Source organism: Podarcis pityusensis, assembly GCF_964106645.2.
Source record: "Podarcis pityusensis genome assembly, chromosome: 5".
NCBI classification, from domain to species: domain Eukaryota; kingdom Metazoa; phylum Chordata; class Lepidosauria; order Squamata; family Lacertidae; genus Podarcis; species Podarcis pityusensis.
This window is the reverse complement of record NC_138032.1, coordinates 7,583,829-7,604,414: the sequence shown is the minus strand read 5'-3', so window position 1 is coordinate 7,604,414 and position 20,586 is coordinate 7,583,829. Positions and strand designations below refer to the sequence as shown.

General features: G+C 47.5%; 1 protein-coding gene and 1 long non-coding RNA gene across 3 annotated transcripts in view; one reads left to right on the top strand and one right to left on the bottom strand.

The window, feature by feature from the left end:
* Nucleotides 1-2,128: 2,128 nt before the first annotated feature.
* On the top strand, nt 2,129-3,763 carry LOC308478537. The gene is made up of 2 exons (XR_013987119.1): nt 2,129-3,184; nt 3,215-3,763. It is a non-coding gene; the product is annotated as an uncharacterized lncRNA (long non-coding RNA).
* Nucleotides 2,843-20,586, bottom strand: part of LOC308478405 (major facilitator superfamily domain-containing protein 8-like) — a 34,246-nt gene continuing 16,502 nt past the window's right edge. The window contains exons 6-13 of one of the 2 annotated variants that reach the window (XR_013987040.1): nt 18,813-19,125; nt 17,128-17,201; nt 16,083-16,166; nt 13,563-13,692; nt 11,626-11,748; nt 9,035-9,165; nt 8,764-8,909; nt 2,843-6,221 (exon numbers count right to left, since the gene is read on the bottom strand). Coding sequence is in view for 1 of the 2 variants with exons in the window: in XM_081008102.1 (XP_080864228.1) it covers nt 8,820-8,909; nt 9,035-9,165; nt 11,626-11,748; nt 13,563-13,692; nt 16,083-16,166; nt 17,128-17,201; nt 18,813-19,125 (945 nt within the window). In the remaining variant the exon portion in view is untranslated. Of the gene's footprint in view, nt 6,222-7,541; nt 8,910-9,034; nt 9,166-11,625; nt 11,749-13,562; nt 13,693-16,082; nt 16,167-17,127; nt 17,202-18,812; nt 19,126-20,586 lie in introns of those variants that run through there. The other variant, XM_081008102.1, reaches the window with a different exon arrangement.

The following is a 20,586-nucleotide window of genomic DNA, read 5'->3' as shown; positions in this document are numbered from 1 at the left end:
AGCTCCAGGTGGCATCCATGATTCTCCCCACTTCTCCATTTTATCCTCATGACAATCCTGTGAGGTAGGTTAGGCTGAGAGGGTCATAGTCACCAGGTGAGCTTCATAGCTGAGTGGGAATTTGACCTCTGGTGTCCCAAGACCTAGGTTTATACAGCCCACAATGGAAGGGTTCCTCTCTCCCTTTTCTCCTGCCCTCTCTCCTGCCACCAAACACCCAGCAGGGCTCTGGAATCAATGGTCTGTGTGCTTTGTGGTCTCCTTCCTCCTCTGCCCATTTTCAGATAAAAGGCAGTTGCTTCTATTCCCATTTTACAGATTAGGTGGAAACTGAGACTAAGAGTCGAAGGCCAAACAAAGGCAGGACTTGAACTTAACTCCCTGCGGTTTCTGGATGTATTTCAGAAAGGAAAGAGTTGGAAGAGAACAATTTCCAGAATGCAATTTGTTACGGAGGATGCACATGGCAGCATCAGCCTCACACGCACCAACATTACGAGTTGGAAGAGGATGCTCAGGAAAGGATGATATTGTAAATAACCCTTATGGTTTGAAATGTGCCAAGATCTCAGAGAGCCAGAGAGGTACTTTGTGTGTTTACATGTGTTGATTTTAGTGCCCTGCACAGCTTCTACTTCTTTGCACAGCAAACAGTATAAATTATGCAAAATTGGATCAATCATGTAAATTTGTTCACTTTCCATAATTTATGGAAGTCATAGCACTGAGTTACCTGGCATGTAATTTCAGGCTCCCCTCTTCCTCTGTGCAGCTATCAAAGGGATTGGAACCCTCGGCTTTCCTTGGCCCCCAAAGAACCACCATGCTGTGAGAGATCACCAGGTAGAGAGAGCCCTGCAAACTCCTCCCAGCTGAGCTCCATCAGAGAACAGGCCGAGGGCATTTTGCCCCATGAACTCTGGGCCAAGCTGGCCTTGGCTGCGCCACTCCTGTGTTCAAATTTCAAAGAAACCACGCCAACCTGAACCAGACCTGCACCAGGCGTATTGCATGAGGTTTGCGTAAAGAGCTTTCCATCCTCAAAGGGGAGTGGGCAACTGGTTCAGAGCCACAGCCCAGACCCAAAGGAGCTGGAGGGATTCAGGGGAGATAACCCATGCACAGGGTGGCAGTTTTTGTGCAACACCCAGCCACTTTCACAGCCAGCACCAACCATTTGGGCTCGTGCTCAAATGAGAGCCACCCTGCTTCTGGGCCGAGCGTGTCTGCACTTGTATTTCCCACCTTGCCATTCTTCCTTTTATGCAGCCATAGGAAAGGAAATGCCCTCCTCTCTCCTTTGGGATGCTATTAGTGGTTTTCTGCTATGTTCTCATTTGTGGTGGCACAGAGCCCCCTGGTGGAACAGGCTTCCTCTTGACCTTCTCCTAAGACCATCTAGCCCAGCATCCTGTCCTCACAGAGGCCAGCCGGAAAACTCTCCCCTCCTGTGCTTTTCAGCAACTGGTATTGCTGCCTCCAACCATGGAGGCAGAGAATTGCCATCAATAACCCTCACCTCCAAGAACTTGCCCAGCCATCAAGGTTGTGCAACCCGTACAGCACACAGGCAACAATTATTCACACAATTAATATTCTTGTTCAAAAAACAATTTCCCACCATTTATCAGATTTGTGAGAATAAGACAACTACTTAGAAAGTCGCCATGAAAACTTATAAGCTATCCAAAATAAAGTGAACTTGCAGTGTCAGATTTTACTAAGTTCATCCAACTTCTTGACTCAATTTTTGTTTTTTCTTGTTTTTTAGGTAAGTTCAAGAAGAAGATAAGTAAGTTCAGTGATGTTCCCGGTAGCTGTGAAGGGCAGATTGAAAACAGGGTTCCAGTGTTCTATCCCTGTTTCGCCCTGTTGCTGTTGTTTAGTCATTTAGTGGTGTCTGGCTCTTCGTGACCCCATGGGACCAGAGCACACCAGGCTCTCCTGTCTTGCACTGCCTCCCGCAGTTTGGTCAGACTCATGCTGGTAGCTTCGAGGACACTGTCCAACCATCTCGGGCTCTGCCGTCCCCTTCTCCTTGTGCCCTCAATCTTTCCCAACATCTAGTCTTTTCCAGGGAGTCTTCTCTTCTCATGAGGTGGCCAAGTATTGGAGCTTCAGCTTCAGGATCTGTCCTTCCAGTGAGCACTCAGGGCTGATTTCCTTCAGAATGGATAGGTTTGAGCTTCTTGCAGTCCATGGGACTCTCAAGAGTCTCCTCCAGCACCATAATTTAAAAGCATCAATTCTTTGGCGATCAGCCTTCTTTATGGTCCAGCTCTCACTTCCATACATCACTACTGGGAAAACCATAGCTTTAACTATACGGACCTTTGTTGGCAAGGTGATGTCTCTGCTTTCTGTTTCGCCCTAGCAGTCCATAAAGTTGAAGAGCTGCTATTTCGCCCCCGACAGGGCCAATTTATTGGGGTTGGCTGATAGCCCACTCCCTGAGCACAGTTTTCTGGGCTTCTTCAGTATATTAATATTAATTGTGTGAATAATTGTCGCCTATGTGCTGTACGGGTTGCACAATCATTATTAACAGCATATGTTGTATTTCTTCAGCAGCCATCAAGGTTGGCAAGCTATACTTCAGCTACTTCCCTTTGTGGTACTCCTGTGGTACCTCCCCTCTAGGGTGACCATGTGTCTTGCAAAGCCCCTACAACTTCGTTGGGTATATTGGAAATTTAAATGGTGCCGCTCAGCTATCTGAGTCCCCAGCAGCTACCCACAGGTGAAATTCAATAATAGCAACTAGTGAGCGGCCTTCAAGAGATGAGGCAGTTTCATACATTCAGCTAGCCTTTTATAGACGGTATTAAATTATCTCAGGCAGTTTCAGTAGGGTGTCAGTTTATTTTTGTTGTTCGTACAGAAATCCAAGAGAGAGAGACAAACGCAAGAAACTGAGACACATGGAAAGACTGTTGGGATGGAATCCTGTGTTGGCATCTTTAAAGGACTTATCTGGGCACAGAGCCTGCAGGGCGGTCGTCACTTGAACCCCAACCACAGAGAAGCATCGCCACATGCCGGACTGCTTGTGTGAAGTGCATGAACACTCTCGCTCTCCCTCTGCCACATGGTGCAAGCCATTTTTATTTGCACGGTGGGGAATTGTTATCGGAGAAGCCATTTCAAAAGCTGCCCAGACCCACCTCCATGTAGGGAAAATAGTGTTACACGACGAGCACCATCATGTTCATAGATACCACGTGGCACAGTGATATTGCATGGGACATCTCTCCTTCAGGGCCGCTGCTTCTCACACGGCTCACACTTGACAAACGTGATGATACGCTGGAAGGGAGCTTTGCATTTCGCAACTCACCTGGTTGCCATAATTGACTGGGGACTCCATGCAGGTGAGTGAATAGGCTGGTGGGGGATGGACAGATTGAACTACTCCTTCATTGACCTGCTTGATTTATGTGCTACCCAGAGGAGCTGCTGGCCAGCACAGAAATGAAGCAAATGATAGAGGAGTGGCATCATCAGACCTTCACCCACCAGCCCACTTGGTAAAATACTTTTATTTAAAATGGCCTGATAGGCTCACAGCTTGCATTTTGATGCAGGCTATGGATGAGGCTTCCCCCTTCCAAGTCCAGCATGAAAATTTGGGCTACTCAGCAGGCAGTCAAATAATAACAACAACAATTGCAGGCTACCAACTGTATGTCCACGAGTTCAGGTGTTATGAGAGCAGAAAAACTTTCTCCATGCCACACATAACTTCATAAACCTCTACTATGTCGTCTCTTGTGGGTCTTTTCTCCAAACCAGAGGTTTTCCAGCTTTTTGAGTCCATGGCTCCCCTGACCAACTACATTCTTCTGTGACACCCCTGGGGGGCTCAGGAGCCCAGTTATGTCACCCCTTGCCTGCAGAGCTGGGAGCCTCTCACCCTTTTTCGAACATCCTCCCTTGTGGAGTGTTCCCTCAGCCTCCTCTCCCCTCTCCTTGGGTGTCCTCTGGCAGCCGTTGCTACAGCCCCCAGTCTCTGAGCTGTCCCACCCCCTGCCCCAAAGAGAGGTGCCTCTTCACACTGCCCCACAGGGGCCTGGGGCTCGTTCGTCCATTCCCAACAGCTAAGGCTGGTGGACTGGCTGGCTAGGCTACATCACCCATTTGCTTGCTTATCCCAAGGCCGCGTCAGCTCCTGGCAACCAGCAGTCCCCGAGGCATCATTCACCTGCAGAGTTTGTAGCCAGGGCTGCTGCAACAAACAGCTGTACAAGTCTTTGAGAGGCAGAGATGCAAGGAGGCATCAGACGAGGGAGGGAATGAAAGGAGGACAGAGGCCAGTGTTGTCCACAGCACCCTGACCATCATCCAAGGCACCCCAGGGTGCCGCGGCCGTTGAAAACCACTGCTCTAAACTAAGAAGCTCCATCTGTTGTATCCTTCCCTCCTAGGGGAACTGCTATTCTCCTTAGTCATTTGGTTTGCCCTTTCCTGAGAAGTCAGCTCCATTCGATCTTCCCTCTCTCAACTGTCTCCTGGCAGCAGCTATCCCTGCACAGCAGGGGGTCAGACTGGATGACCCTCGGGACCCCTTCCACCTCTATAATTCTACAATTCTATGATTGAGCTCATAGAAGCAGTGTCACTCCATCAGCTCTGCCTCTCCTTGAGCCGCTTCCATTCCAGCAGGCCATTTTTAGAACTTTGTAAACTAAGCTGAGTTTCTTTCCTCCCACCCCTCCCCGTACAAGAAAAAGAAATCGTTTTCCTTTGGTGTCATGTTTTTAAGATTGCAACCTTGAGAGCAGGGAAGGTTATTCTCCGTAACCCACTCCGGGTGACCTTTTTCATTCGAAGAGTGAACTAAAAATGCTTCAAACAAATGCAAGTCTGAGCGTGCAAATTTCCTAGTGACCATTTTCAGTGGGATTAATTATTGCAGCAGTGTGGTTGTGTGGCTAACCAAAGGTCATCACAAAAATAACAAGCAGGAAGGGGGGAGGAAGTGTAAGCGGTTGCTTGGTTTTCTAAAATATAAGGCATATATCAAGTGTCTAAATAAATAATGACTGAAGTACTAACGGATTAGTATTTATGCATTCTTACGGTCTGGATCTACTGCAGTAAGGGAAACAGTCAGTGAAGTTGGAGGGGCGGCCCTGAATTTTGCCTCTAGCCATTGCTTTTTCCCTGTAGCCCCTCCCAGAAGACATTTCAAACCCCACCCCGAAACCCAGGGCTCATTTCTAACTTTGGAGCTGGGGCGAGGGATATGTGGTTCTGAGTAGCAGGGGTTGGAGAGCCACGGGGTTCAGCACTCCCCTGACACCAAATCCTTATCCGATGGAAATGACAGCCACACCTGCTACTCGGACAGCTGCCCAGTGTTGACCCCCCCTCCAAGTCGCAGCTCAGCCCCTAAATGGCAGCACCGACAGATTAACTTGCAAGTCTGTGCTCAGGGTCGCTGTTTGAACGCAGCCCAAACCTCCAGGATGCAGAATGATTCTCAATTACGCTCCGGTGCCTCTCGCCAAACAGGCCCAGGGTCACACCTTGCAAGCAGGGCAGCTGACCCCATTGCCCACTGCCCGCATGTGTGATATTGCAAGGAAACAATGCCACGCGCCATTTGGTGGCAACAACTACAGGAAGGGGCAGGGAAGAAGGGAGGGAGAGGGCAGCGCCAAGAGATGCAAAGACTTCCAGCAGGGATGAAAAACCTGTGACCCCCTAGATACTGCCACGCTAGAACTCCCATCATCCATGACCACCCACTGGCCTTGCTGGCTGGGACTGATGGGCACTGGAGTCCAGCAATGGCTGGAGGGCAGCAGGTTCCCCATCCCTGGAATGAAGCAAGCTTTAATATAGTGCCCACAGACCCCAGGTGAAGAGGGGCCTTGAGAAACTGGAAGTGGCCACATAGAGACAGCAGTCCAGATCCAAACACGAATCCGGTTCCATGGCTTGCCAGGCCCCGTTCAGGCTAAGAAATTAGGAATGCCATGGAAGGAGATGGCACTCTTTGCTCTTAGGTGGCAGCATGGAGCAGAGTCCTCAGCCAGGTGGTGGGTGACAGGAGAGCTGGCCAGAAGGAGGAACGTGAAATAGCACAAGTTGGTGGCTGAGCTGCGATTTGCTCAATGGGTGGAGGCAAGTTCTTTCCCACTCCCCATCCCAGCAGGAGAGCAGTAACATGGAACCGGGTTCCAGCCAGGGGTGCCCAGCACCAGTCAAAGAGACACCTGCAGGAAAAGGACAGAAGCAGGAATGAGGCAGACCAGGCTCCTTGGGGGACACAAGCCTCTTCTTCCCATACTCCATATTAGAACATCTGAGGGTCAACTTCTTCACTATGATCCCAATGTCCCACTGCTGGTCAGCCACTACTAGTTCCAACTTTATTAACACGTAAATGTCATAAGGAATTTGTGCACCTGCTCACATGGAACTGCAGTTGCCATTCTGCTGCTCGTTCAGCCCAGTTTGGAGGAATTCTTCCTTTTAATGTTTCAACCACCCTGAACGAATGAAGCCTTCACCCTCATCTCCAACTGGAACAAGAACCTAAGCCCCTCGTTGCTCTGTTTGCTCATCTGTATCTTGTCTTGCTAACCTCAGCCTTCAGACTGTGGTTCCTTACTATTAATGTGTTAGCACATATGGGGACATGATGTATTTTCGCTCAGTGACAGCCACCCAAGATGCTGCTGTTAGGCAGGTTCACATTAGAATGTGAACCAAACTGAATTCCTCCCCCATCCCTGGCTCCTATGAATTTAAGTTGTTTAGGGACAGAACTATAGGTGCCACCAAAAACAGAGCAGCTGTGCTTCCTCCCTCTCCTCTCTACCCCACTGGGATTATAGCAGGGACGCGGGTGGCGCTGTGGTCTAAACCACTGAGCCTCTTGGGCTTGCCAGTCGGAAGATCGGTGGTTCAAATCCATGCGATGGGGTGAGCTCCCGTTGCTCTGTCTCAGCTCCTGCCAACCTAGTAGTTTGAAAGCATACCAATGCAAGTAGATGCATTTCCATGTGCTCTGGCACTCATCACAGTGTCACATTGTGCCAGAAGCGGTTTAGTCATGCTGGCCACATGACCCAGAAAGCTGTCTGTGGACAAATGTCAGCTCCCTCGGCCTGAAAAGTGAGATGAGTGTCGCAACCCCATAGGCCCCTTTGACTGGGCTTAACCATCCAGGGGTCCTTTCCCTTTACCTTGGGATTATAGCAATGCAAAAATATGCAATATCGCCACACTGCAAATTACCCTAACATAGTCTAGCTCCACAGCATTAGGTATCATTGGGAAAGGACTGTCTCTTACAGAAGAACATGCATGCAGAAGGTCTTCGGTTCAATCCCCAACATATCCAGGTGGAGACGTCCATGTGGAGAAATACTTATCTACATGGACCAATGGTCTGACTCTGAATAAGGCAGCTTGCTAAGTTCCACATCATCTATGTTTGGTCTCCTGATTTGTAACCAGTGGATACCTTCAGCAACTGAGCTTCAGATTCAGTAGCATTCCACAGGCAAAGTTTCATATGTGGACAGACGCAGGGCAAAAACATTTTAATAAATAGAGCAACATGTACGTATTGGTGCAACTTATATGCAAAACAATAAGAAAACATGGAATTTCAAGCACCAAAACAACCTCAATTATCACAATTAAGACTTATTGAGGGGGAAAGCCTCTTGCATTTATGAATTGTGATTTTAAAGGAGGTTTCCCCCCCATATTAGCAAATGTGACCATTTGTTCCATATTGCAAAAAAGGGGACCACCACCAAGTTATCTGTCTGGCCCAACCAAAGATGTACATGTTCTTCCTTGTCCTCCACAACAACCAGAAAATGATTTCAATCAAAATCCAGGTACGGCCCTGTGTGTGTGTGTGTGTGTGTGTGTGTGTGTGTGTACACTCAATAATACATTTTTTTAAACCACTATGCAGACATGTCTGGTAGAAAGAAGACCAGAGCAATCCCCACCAACATTGCCTCAATCTACGTGGGGCTGTCCTTGAGACTGACCCAGAAACTCCAGCAGGTGCAGAACGCCGCGGCAAGACTCCTTACGGGGTCCTAGCTGCGGGATCACATTCACCCGGTGCTATACCAGCTGCACTGGCTCCCGGTGGAGTACAAGATCAGGTTTAAGGTGCTGGTTTTAACCTTTAAAGCCCTATACAGCCTAGGACCCTCATACCTACGGGACCGCCTCTCCTGGTATGTCCCACGGAGGACCTTACGGTCTTCAGACAAAAACATCTTGGCGGTCCCAGGCCACAGGGAAGTTAGGCTGGCTTCAACCAGAACCAGGGCTTTTTCGGTTGTGGCGCCGATCTGGTGGAACGCTCTGTCACAAGACACTAGGGCCCTGCGGGACTTGACATCTTTCCACAGAGCCTGCAAGACAGAGCTGTTCCACCAGGCCTTTGGCCAAGGCACAGTCTGACCTCCTCCTTCAGTAATCCTCAGAGAACTCTAGCCGATATGGTTGCCATTGATTTGATTCTGAATTGATTTTAGAATGAATTGATTTTAGAATGCTGTGTTACTTTTATTGTTGTTAGCCGCTCTGAGCCCGGCTTTGGCTGGGGAGGGCAGGATATAAATAATTTTTTTTTATTATGATGATGATTATCATTCTGCATCTCCTTGCAGGAAGACTCCATCGCCAGCTTCTCCAGGCCTCATTTGGCTACTGGAGTTTGAGAAGCCACACGCTCAACCATCAGACCGGGGTGATGGTGGGGGAGACATGTGCTCTCACCTGGGTGAGCAGGACCTTCTCTGTTCCTTCAGAAGCACCTCCATCCGACGGGGCTGTCATGAGCTGCATTCATCTTCAGATGTTTGCGATGACACGTATCTTCTGGGCGGCTCCACCAGGTATGCATATGAGAGCCCCACCATGATCTGCCAGAGAAGAGGAGTGGGTCAGCACGGTGGGGCTGGGGAGAGGGAGAGGAGGAAGGAGGAAGGAGGGAGGTCTCACTGTGACCCCAGAATGCAGTTCCACAGCCAGGCCACTGGGCACTCACCGTGAGGAGACTTAGCAGACCCATCATCACCCCCAGCATGATGTCCAAATTGTTGGTCAAGCCTCCAGCCCACAGAGGCCCAAGGATGGTGGCCACGCCCCCTACAGAGCGACGGAGACCCTGGCTGAACCCTGTGGAAGAAGAAGAAAGCATTTTAAAGAATATTTATCAGTGTCTTCAGCCCTGCCCCTAAAGGCTCCCATATCCATTTTTTTTAAGACCTTCGGCTTGTTTTGGGAGGTGGCTTCAATGCCCAGATCGGCCTTGTTTTCCCCCAAAATACAATATTATCTGGACTAAACTTGGAGGACGAACCTGAAATCTGTCAGAGGGCAGCAATGGACACCACCTCTAACTGTGCTGGGAAATATCTTTGTTGAACTTATAATTAAGCATAACCTTTTGTTATGGTCAAGGGGATCAAGAGGGTTATTTTACTTTTATCTCCCCCAGAGGATTTACTAGCACCATAGATTATATCCTAACATCTAATAATGTGCCAATTAACAGAGATACTTCAGGATAATTCCCAGAGCTGAAAGTGACCACTTTCCACTTGAGTTATCTCTGACATCATTCGTTTCTCCTGCCTTTCCTAAATTATTGGACAAAACGAACTATCTGATACTTGAAAACAGAAGGTTAAAATGGAATGCACAGGTCCAAGAAAAAATGATTCAGATCCTGGATTCCCATGAATTTGCTTTATTAAAGGGGAAACGTTATAGAAACAGAAAACTTTATGAGAACATAATCAACCGAATGCGCCCACTGATGACCACAACTAGTGTGATAAAAAAACAAAAAGTTTAAAAGACAGACTTGGTTTGATAAGGAATTTTTTTTTTGAGCAAATCATTCCCTGTCATCAGGCTTACAATAAAAAGACACAGCACAAAAGGAAAATAGACAGGAGGAGGAGGAGAAAATGAGCTCGAGTGCCCGTTCTTTGTTACAAATTCCATTTGGGTTGTGTGTTTGCTTCATCTAAAGTCCTGGCTGCTCCTTCAGCCTGCTGTGCCTCAGTCAATTCTCCGTGTCAACCAACCGCAAGCAGTGGCAAAGACAGAACTGCAATTTCACTTCCGTTACTTGACAAGCCAACAAGCGCACAGCGAGGCAGACAGAGCAAACCCAGGCGAGTCATTCTCCCAAGCCTGGAAGGATGTTGCAACAATGCTTTGCTGCTCTCAGGAGTGGGAGGTGTCGAGAGGCAGAACATTTTTCTTTTTAAAGAAAAAAGGGAAATCAGGCCACAGAGCAATCCAACACCAGCCAACAAACAAGCCTTGCAAACAAGGGCTGGAGAGGGCAAATGCCGCACACAGTAACTGGACCCAGGAAAGCGCAGCCTGATCAGGAAGCGAATACTAGCCTGGGAAACTGAAATCCTGGTAGAAATAAGACACTCTGCCCTCTGGTAGCCACGCCAGAGGGAGAGATGCTGGACCTTTTGAGATAGTTCACCTGGACCAATCTATCCCCGAGATGGCTTTAAACACAATATGAAGCTTTCAGCGAGCAGGTGGTTGTGTCCCTGCACCGGCAGAGTTCTGCTTTGATGCTACCTGTCCAGACAGCTATCAGGAGGGTCACAAGGGCCATCTAGCCCAAGCCCCCCACAATGCAGGAATCGCAATTCTGGTGCATAGCAGTTAAGGCACCTTGGATCAAGGGGGGAGCTCTAGCACCACTCTAGACCAGAGGACCCACCCATGACATAAAACAACACTGGAACTATTTAGCCACTGAATGCTCGAATTTAAGGAATAGTTCCCTTTCTCCCCACCCCCAAAAAACCATGACGATCCTGTAACTATTCAGTGCTCTGAGCACTGAAAGATTCCTTCTCCTGCACAAAGAGTGTGTGGCTACCCTTGTAGGAAGGCGTGGAGAACCACGCACAGATAAATCTTCTTTGAAAGTAGATGATGCAAGACTAGAAGTACACATCAGTGTGTACACAGGTGTGCACATGGCTCAATACAAACATGCAGCAGAACATGAGTAGAGCCTTGAGGTGTCAGCTTGGGACTGCATTACTTCAGGCTGAAGGAAGAGAATGCCAGTTCTGAACACTCCCTGCAAGCTATAAAATTAGATTAATAGGGTGAGATTCTATTCCCAGTTATCTTGGTCCATTATTGTTTCCTTCATGCAGTATTTGTTTTCTAACTACACACACACAAGCTTTAAAAACAGTGGCATCCCCACCTACAGCCTGAAGTGACACAGTTCTAACACACCTCGCTTGTTGGACTGGTCATGTTGGGCGGATGCCCGCTTATTGTCTTCCAAAGAAATTACAGTCAGACCTCGGGTTACAGACGCTTCAGGTTGCGCGTTTTCGGGTTACGGACTCGCCGAAACCCGGAAGTACTAGAACGGGTTACTTCTGGGTTTCAGTGCTCACGCATACGCAGAAACGCTAAATTGCACTTTGCGCATGCACAGAAGCGCCGAATCGCAACCCGCACGTGCGCAGATGCTGCGCTGTGGGTTGTGAATGTGCCTCCCGCATGGATCACGTTCGCAACCCAAGCGTCCACTGTACTCTACTCCGAATTTTAAAATTTGAGACACAGCCTTACCTTGCGTTCTCTCGGCCGTGACTTTAGAAAAGAGCGACACTTGGGAGACTGCAACAAAGGGAAGGCCCAGGACTTGCAGGAAAACGCCCACGACCAACTCTGTAAGGAGGATGGTAAAGGTACCTGGAAGAAGCAAAGCACACTGAACTCAGTAAGAAGGAGGAGCGAGGTGATGGAGAGCAACAAGGGATGATCTGTATATATGAGTGGACCACTGAGGGTGAAAGGCATTTCCTCCCATCGCCTCTAGTGGAAGGTTTTTGATGGAGCCCACTTAAACACAGAGAGAGGGCAGGGATCAGCTTGTGCACACATGCCCGTCCCTTGTCTGTGTGAACAGATGCACTGGAGAAAACAAGGAGCTGTCCGACACGATTGCCCTAAGATCTGCAATTCACATATGCATGGCATCACCACTTTCATGCTGCAGCCATGCGCTGCACAGGGAAAGATGCTCGGGCTATGTCTGAACAGGCCTTGCACCAAAGCAACCCTGTGGCCTTTTGAATGGTGAGGTGTAACATCAAGCACAGCCGTTGCATTCCAAGCCGCATGGGCAAGAATTAAACCTATGGATTTTGCATCAGAGGATGCTCATTCACCTCCCAGTGTCAAGTGCATGAACCAAAGACCAAAGTCACACGGCTGGTGAACTGAAGGCTAAGGTTAGCTGTATTTTTACACCTCCAGGGAAGATGGAATTACATCTGCCTCTCTCACACAAGTCAAGGGGTTTTATGCCCTCCCCAAAGCCCACATTAAAGATCTGAGGCAGTCAAGTTGTGCATCCACAGCAGTGGCCAGAGGAGGAATGACTGCTGGGAGGAGCGCAGAGAGAAGAAATGCCCTCGTGCATCTGCAGCAGCACAAGCAGACCCCTCCCTCTGCCCCAGCTGCAACAAAACATGTCTCTCCCGTATCAGTCTCTACAGCCACAGCAGGCGCTGTAAATCTCCAACAGTTTGACCTCACCCCCAAAGGCACACTTCTCCATTGTCTCCAGAGACAGATGGATGCCAGAAGAGGATGGGGAGGCACAAAGAGATAAGAATTGGTTACCCAAATAAACACATGTTTTACCATGTTGTGGATGGCGGCCAATTGTTTAGATCCGGGATAGGAAACCCTTTTCACCCCGAGGGCCGCATTCGCTTTTGGGTAGGCTTCTGAGGGCCAGATAGTAGTGGTGGGCGGACCAGAGGCAAAAGTGGGTGGAGCAACTAAAGCAAATTTTACCATTGTACAATACAGTCGTACCTCCGCTTATGTATCCCTCTGGATACGGAAACTTCGGGATACGAATGTGGCAAACCCCGGAAGTATTTTTCTGGGTTTTGCCAAGCGCGCATGTGCAGAAGCACTCTATGTGCCGTGCACATGCGCAGAGACGCTAAACCACGCCACATGCATACGCAGAAGCGGTCCTCCAGTTGCGAATTCCTCAGGATGCAGCCGGACCTCCGGAACGGATCGGGTTCGCAACCAGAGGTAGCACTGTAATCTGGTTTCTAAACACACCCATACACCTTCCATCAAAACATGCAGGAAGCATTTCAGCAGGGCCAGTGAGGGATGTCAGGTTTGACCCAAGGAGAGTTTCAAGGTTGAGACAAAGATCTGGAGGGCAGCGCCAGGCTCCCAGGTCATAGAATCATAGCATTGTAGAGGTGGAAGGGACCCCGAGGGGCATCTAGTCCAACCCCAGGCAAAGCAGGAATCTCAACACTCCTGGCTCTGGAACCACTTCTTATTGCTCTCCCGGTTCATTCCAGCTGCAGCATTTCCCAACTGCTGCATGGGAACTGGGAATTCTGGCAGAGCTGGCTTCCGCTTCGCATAGGCACGGGGCTGATCAAGGATACCAGTTTCACCAAAGAGGATCAACAGGACCATGGAAGAACCATGACCGCGTCTTGTCAGGAGCTCAGCAACGTTACCTCGGGGCCGTACCAGGAAGAACAGGCACCAAGCACAGGCTATGTTGCAGATGACCAGGCCAAGGACCAAGAGGATGCGGTCAGACAGGCGAGTGCTCAGGCAGCGCACCAGGAAGAAGCCAGCAATGACCTGAAGGCAGGGGGAGAGAAGACGGCCATTTTGAGCATCACAGACTTCTCACATGACTAGACATCAACGGTGCAATCCTATGCATTTGTACCGAGAAGGAGGCTGCGTACACCTTAAAGGCTTAACATATACTGCAGAACCATCATTTTCAAGACAACCTTCATCCCCAGGCTTGGCAAATCAAGAACTATAGTTGATGATCTGATAGTCTTTACTTGGACTGCATTATTTAAACTCATGTCCAACAACTCCTATGGCATGTCTATGCTATAGGGTTTTTTTTAAAAAAAAAACTTTTAATTTTCCTTCGTTGTTGTAAGTGTTCTGTTTTATAAAGTGAAGTAATAACTAAAAAATTCATTTAATATAAAATAAAGAACAGTACTTTTTTACCATGACATATTGCAACGTTTCTTATTGAAAATCCTTATTCCATTGTATTAGATCTAATGATTTGCTTGGCATAATTCTGATTATTATTATTATTATTATTATTATTATTATTATGCCACTCATCTGACTGGGTTGTCCCAGCCACTCTGGTGGGCTCCCAACAAAAATAGTAAAAACACGATACAGCAACAAACACTCCTTATTCTTTCATTTATATATTTTTCTGTTACTCTTTCCAGGTGATTTTTCCTTCGTTTGCACTTATCCTGGTTTTAAATTCTTGATAGCCTGTTGCTATATGCGTCATAATATTTTTCCCCATACTAAAAATTCCTGTAAAGATATGTTTTAAAAAGGAAACAGCCATGAGCATCTTGAATTTGGCTTGGAAACAGATTGTTGTCAACCAAAACCCAGCATTATATAACCCCGGATTCAAAGTCAAGCTGTCTTCAAGGGCAGACCCATGTACAGCAGTCAAGAGGTGCATACACCGCCCACAAAAATAGCTAAGCCTTAGTTATCAGTTTATCAGACACTTGGTGAAAATGAATCATGGCAGGGAGTGGGAGATCTATGAAAGTAGGGATGAAGAACTGGATCCGGCTGATGGACTGGATTCCCAATACCTTACTCCCGGTAGCCAACTTTGGCAATGTCATAATGACGACAGGTGACCCAATTTTGCCGGGGGTTAAAGGAGGTTGTCATAACCAGCCTGTCAATCAGCAGTAACAGCACCTTCCTTTGAAGCTGCTCTTCCAGCACCTATTCACCTTCAAAGGTATAAGCACCAGTCAGGACCGCAGGACCACCTCTCCCCACATGAACCATCCCAGACTCTGTACTCATCATCTGAGGCCCTTCTTTGTGTGCCTCCTCCACGAGAGGTCTGGAGGTCAGCAATACGAGAACGGGGCCTTTTCTGCAGTGGCTCCCCATTTGTGGAATGCTCTCCCCAGGGAGGTTCGCCTAGCGCCTTCATTACAGTCATACCTCATGTTACGTCCGCTTCACGTTACGTTCTTTCAGGTTACATCTCACGGCGACCCAAAAGTACCAGAAAGGGTTACTTCCGGGTTTCGCCACTCACACATGCACAGAAGCGCAAAATGACGTCACGCGCATGCGCAGAAGTGGCAAATCGCAACCCGCGCGTGCGTAGACGTGCCGCTGCGCGTTGCGCTCTTTGCATGTTGCAAATGGGCTTCCGGAACAGGTCCCATTCACAACCAGAGGTACCACTGTATGTATTTTTAGGTGCCAGGTGAAAACATTCCTCTTCTACCAGGCCTTTGGCGGATTAATATCTTACAGCCTTTTAAACATATCTGTGGGAAGGGGTGGGAGCAATTATTTTTGTTGTTGTTTTGGTTTAATTGTTTGCTTGTGTTTTATCTTGGATTTTATTCTGTGACCTGCCCTGATATCTTCTGATGAGGGGTGGTATATGAATTTAATGAATGGATGAATAAATTCAGCTGTCACGGGGGGGACCCCTTCAAAGTCCTTTTGGAGGAAGTGGCTTAAAGCAAAACAGCTTTCCCCAAACAGAGAAAATATGTCCTCTTTGCTACACTGAGTTTCCAATGATTAGGACACTAGATACTAGCTTCCCTCTCTAGTATCACTAACCAGATGAGTAACCAGGGCTAGATACCTCTTCCCTCGCCACCCCGAGACTGGAAAGGGTGGCTTGTGGTAAATAACCTTATCACATTTTCTCTCAAAGTTAACAGGTTGGGCGGTTTGCATAGAGTTTAAAAGCCTGCCCAACCTGTTTAACCAGCAGCAACAGTTGGAGAAATTGGGCAGGGATCACGCTTACACACAAATATACACATGACAGAAATTGACATCCCCCTCAAAAACAACTTTCAGTTCTACAGAAGCCAGACCAAGTCACATTTTAAGGAGGGGGGAAGAAAGTACCCAGAGGGATACTCTCACCTTGGTCCCTTGTCTGAGGGCTCTTTGCCATAGGTCTTGGCACTCACCTCCACACCGCAGAGGAAATACATGATGCTGTTCTCCAGCTCCCCAAAATTCAAGAACTTCTGGGTGATCGGGGTCACCATCGTCTAGATGAAGAAAACATACGTGAGCAGCCAGGAGCGTAGGGGAAACCAATGGTCCCCTTTATGTTCCACCACCACACTAAACGGCCTCGGCCCAGTATACCTGAAGGAGCGTCTCCACCTCCATCATTCAGCCCAGACACTGAGGTCCAGCTTTGAGGGCCTTCTGGTGGTTCCCTCCCTGCGAGAAGTGAGGCTACAGGGAACCAGGCACAGGGCCTTATTGGTAGTGGTGCCCGCCCTGTAGAACACTCTCCCAGCAGATGTCAAGGAAATAAACGACTATCTGACTTTTAGAAGACATCTAAAGGCAGCCCTGTTTAGGGAAGATTTTAATGTTTGATTTTTTTATCGTGTTTTTAATGTTCTGTTGGGAGCCACCCAGAGTGCCTGGAAAACCAAGCCAGATGGTTGGGGCATAAATAATAAATTACTACTACTGCTACTGCTGCTACTACTACTACTAAAGAGACGTAGGAAATGGGGATCTGGGAGATGGCTTTTTCTGGGGCAGCTCCTAAGCTGTGGCGCCCCCTCCCCTTCTTTGGCAATCACTCGTAGCCGAGTAAGATTGTCTTCCATAAACACAGTTTTAACAATGCATCCGTGAGTGACTGTAGGTGTACCTAACATCTTCACTGTACAGCTTTCGTCATCTGCTGAAGATGCTCCTCTTCTCTCTGGCCTTTGACGCCTATAAATTAGGACCCACCCTATTCTTTTGACCTCATTGCTTGGCACAGATTTTAATTTTGCGTTACAAATTGCTCCAAATGCAGCTGGGAGGACTTGAGGTGCAGGGCGGGAAACAAAACAAATACCAACAACAAAGACATATTGAGAAATAATTGGCGCTTCCCAAAGGGATAGGTAGTGTGAGAACCAGTCAGGAAGGGAGAGGGACAATCTATACAACGAGCATGGGATTTGCCTGAGCATGCAACACATCAAAAATGTCACCTACCTCTAGGGCGGTTTGATTGAAGAGCGTAATGAACTGGGCAGTCAGCAGAACCACCACCTCTTCCCTCAGGTACTCTGCAATGACAAATCTCGTTGAGGCACAAAAGAGCCAAAACAACGCTGAACGGGACATTATTTCATTTCACTTTTAATCTGTATACCGCCTTTTTATATTATTATACCACAAGGTGGTTCACAAACTGAAGAAACAACAAAGATTGCACACCTCACAACAATCTGATCTGACACAAAAAAGTCACAATAAAAACTTAACTTTAAAATAAACAACTAATATCAAATGAAACAATATTCAACCATCCTTTAGGATATAATAGTTAACAGTAAAGTTAAATATCAGCAAATAATAATTAAACAGTTTACACTTAACAATAAAGCATTGTTAAGCAGTAATCAATAAAAAATAATGGCAAGTCACAATGCATAAAATACCATGAAACATACAAAGCCAGGTAAAAGGATCAAACTGAGAAACAAGGACCTGTAAAATTATTTTTTTAAGAAACTTAACTTTAACCTTAACTTTGCCCCTGCCTGCCTCCAATTTTGTCCTTTCCTTGGAAGACGCTCTGTTCTCAAGGCCCTCTTCTGCCACGAGAGCTACTATGTCCCCACCAGAACATTTGGAAATTGATTGGCTTGTTTTATGAGGTGGTGACGGGGGAAAAAGTTGAGGCAGCATCCTCCAACATGCCAACTTTCTGAACTTGCAGACCAGAAAAGGGAGGCTCAGCTCTAGTCTTCTCCATGTGCCTTCTTGTAGGGCAAGCTTTGGATCAGAGATGGAGAACTTCGGGCCCAGGGATCAGATGTGGCCATAGACCTGGCCCCCAGGGCTCTCCCCCAAGCCGTGTGTCTTGCTTTTTAATCTTTAATGATTTATTATTTATTATGTTTTCATATATGCTGGAATCTTGCCAACAAAGGTCCGTATAATTAAAGCTACGGTTTTCCCAGTAGTGATGTATGGAAGTGAGAGCTGGACAATCAAGAAGGCTGATCGCCGAAGAATTGATGCTTTTGAATTATGGTGCTGGAGGAGACTCTTGAGAGTCCCCATGGACTGCAAGAAGATCAAACCTCTCCATTCTGAAGGAAATCAGCCCTGAGTGCTCACTGGAAGGACAGATCCTGAAGCTGAGGCTCCAATACTCTGGCCACCTCATGAGAAGAGAAGACTCCCTGGAAAAGACCCTGAAGTTGGGAAAGATGGAGGGCACAAGGAGAAGGGGATGACAGAGGACAAGATGGTGGGACAGTGTTCTCGAAGCTACCAGCATGAGTTTGACCAAACTGCGGGAGGCAGTGGAAGACAGGAGTGCCTGGCATGCTCTGGTCCATGGGGTCATGAAGAGTCGGACAGAACTAAATGACTAAACAACAACAACAACAAATATACTGGAAGCCACCCAGAGTGGCTGGGAAAACCCAGTCAGATGAGTGAGGTACAAATAAATTTTATTATTATTACTACCACCTGCAGTGAGGGCAGAGAGAGGTGGGTAGATGCTAGTCTACTGCAGAAAGGTAAAAGCCCCACCCACTGCTCCTCCCACTTTTGCCTCTGGCCCCGCCCACCACTGCCATGTGGCCCCTGCAAGTCTGCCTGGGAGGGAATGTGGTCCCCTGTCTTTGATGGCCCCATACCCACCACGGAAGAGAGCTCACCTGTCATGGAGCTGAAATTATAGGCGGGAGTCTTCTCCAAAGAGGCTTCTTCATCAGCCAAGTGCCCATTGGGCACATACCGAACCTCGTCACCTGAAACAGCTTCCCGACGCTCCGCGGAGGTGCTGCCGTAGCTGCTGCTCTCCGCTGCCTCCTCGTGTTGCACAAGAGGCTTTTCCTCCTCCTCTTCCACAGTGTCCCGCTCAGCCGCCACTGGAGCCTTTGAGGAGTGCCCCAACGGCGGCGGCGGCAGGTCGTAGTACAGCGTCGCAACAATGATCTGCAGAAGCAGCCACACCATGCACATGAAGATCTGAAGGAATGGAGGAAAGAAAAGCCTGAGCATGAGTGCATCGCCCTGAACCGTCATTTATTTATTTGTTAAATTTATGTGCTACCCTTCATCGGAGTATCACAGGGCGGTTTGCTACAACAACAAGTCCCCCCCCCCTTTTTTTGTAATGTACACAGTATCTTTTTCTGTTTTGTTTTTTCTGCATGGGTACTATTTGTAACTATACTTTCTATGGACTCAGCTGCTTTAATAAAAAAAACAGCGATTTGAATATAAACATGCAACACCAGATGGCGCCAGAGAGCACGAAATTTTACAACACGATTTTCCATAGAGATTTTTTTTCTTTTGTTATAACAATCTAGTTCCTGACTTATTTATAGCATCCCCCCCCCCCCCCCGTGTCTGGATCCACCCTTTTAAAATAAAGAATATATATATATTAAAAGGACACAGGGACTTACAGCCAGCCTGCTTGCTGGATCAGGCCAATGGCCCATCTAGTCCAGCATCCTGTTCTCACAGCGGCCAACCTGATGCTTGGGGGAAACCAGTGAGCAGGATTTGAGCACAAGAACACTCTCCTCTCCTGAGGTTTCCAGCAACTGGGATACTTCAGAAGCATGGCTGCCTCCAGCTGTGGAAGCAGAGCATAGCCATTGTGGCTAGGAGCCATCGATAGCCTTCTCTGCCTCCATGAATTTCTCTAATCCTCTCTTAAAGCCATCAAAGTTGATGGTAATCACTGCCTCCTGCAGGACCGAGTGCCATAGTTTTAGCAATGCACTGCATGAAGAACAATTTCATTTATCTGCCCTGAAACTTCCCACATTCAGCTTCTTTGAATGTCCCCCAGTTCTAGTAAAAATAAATAAATTAAAAATTGATTATTATTTTTTACAATTTTTTATTTTTATTATTTATTTTGACTGCGTCAGACCAACACGGCTACCCCAGTTCTAGTGTTAGGAGAGAGGAAGAAAAACATCTCAGTATCCTCTTTCTCTATGCCACATATAATTTTGCAAACTTCCAGCTAGAACAATATTAAGGAGAAAAGATACTGATAACTCGTTTGCTAACAGCTCAAGACTAGAAGGACACTTCCACGAAGTCTATTACAAATTGGGGTTTTAAAAGCCTTATTTATAGCCGCATCCGAATAAATGCACTCACTAAGTCTGGATTCTCAGAGAGGAAGCGGATCTGTTGGGACTTTGCAGCTGCCTGGCGATTATTTTTGCACCTTATTTAATGACACAGTCGGCACATTCCATCCAAATATGATTTCATCTAGTGCTGGTTTTGATTATATGAGTCTTTGATCCCCTATTTCTGTCTTATGTTGGAATACTGCCACTTTGCCTCTTTTACACAAGCTCTGATTTTTTTCCCCTTTATCTTTCATCTCTTTACTTGACACCTGACCGGGCTCAAATGCTTTTCTTTTTCTCTTTTGTTGAATTCTCGCAATGCTCT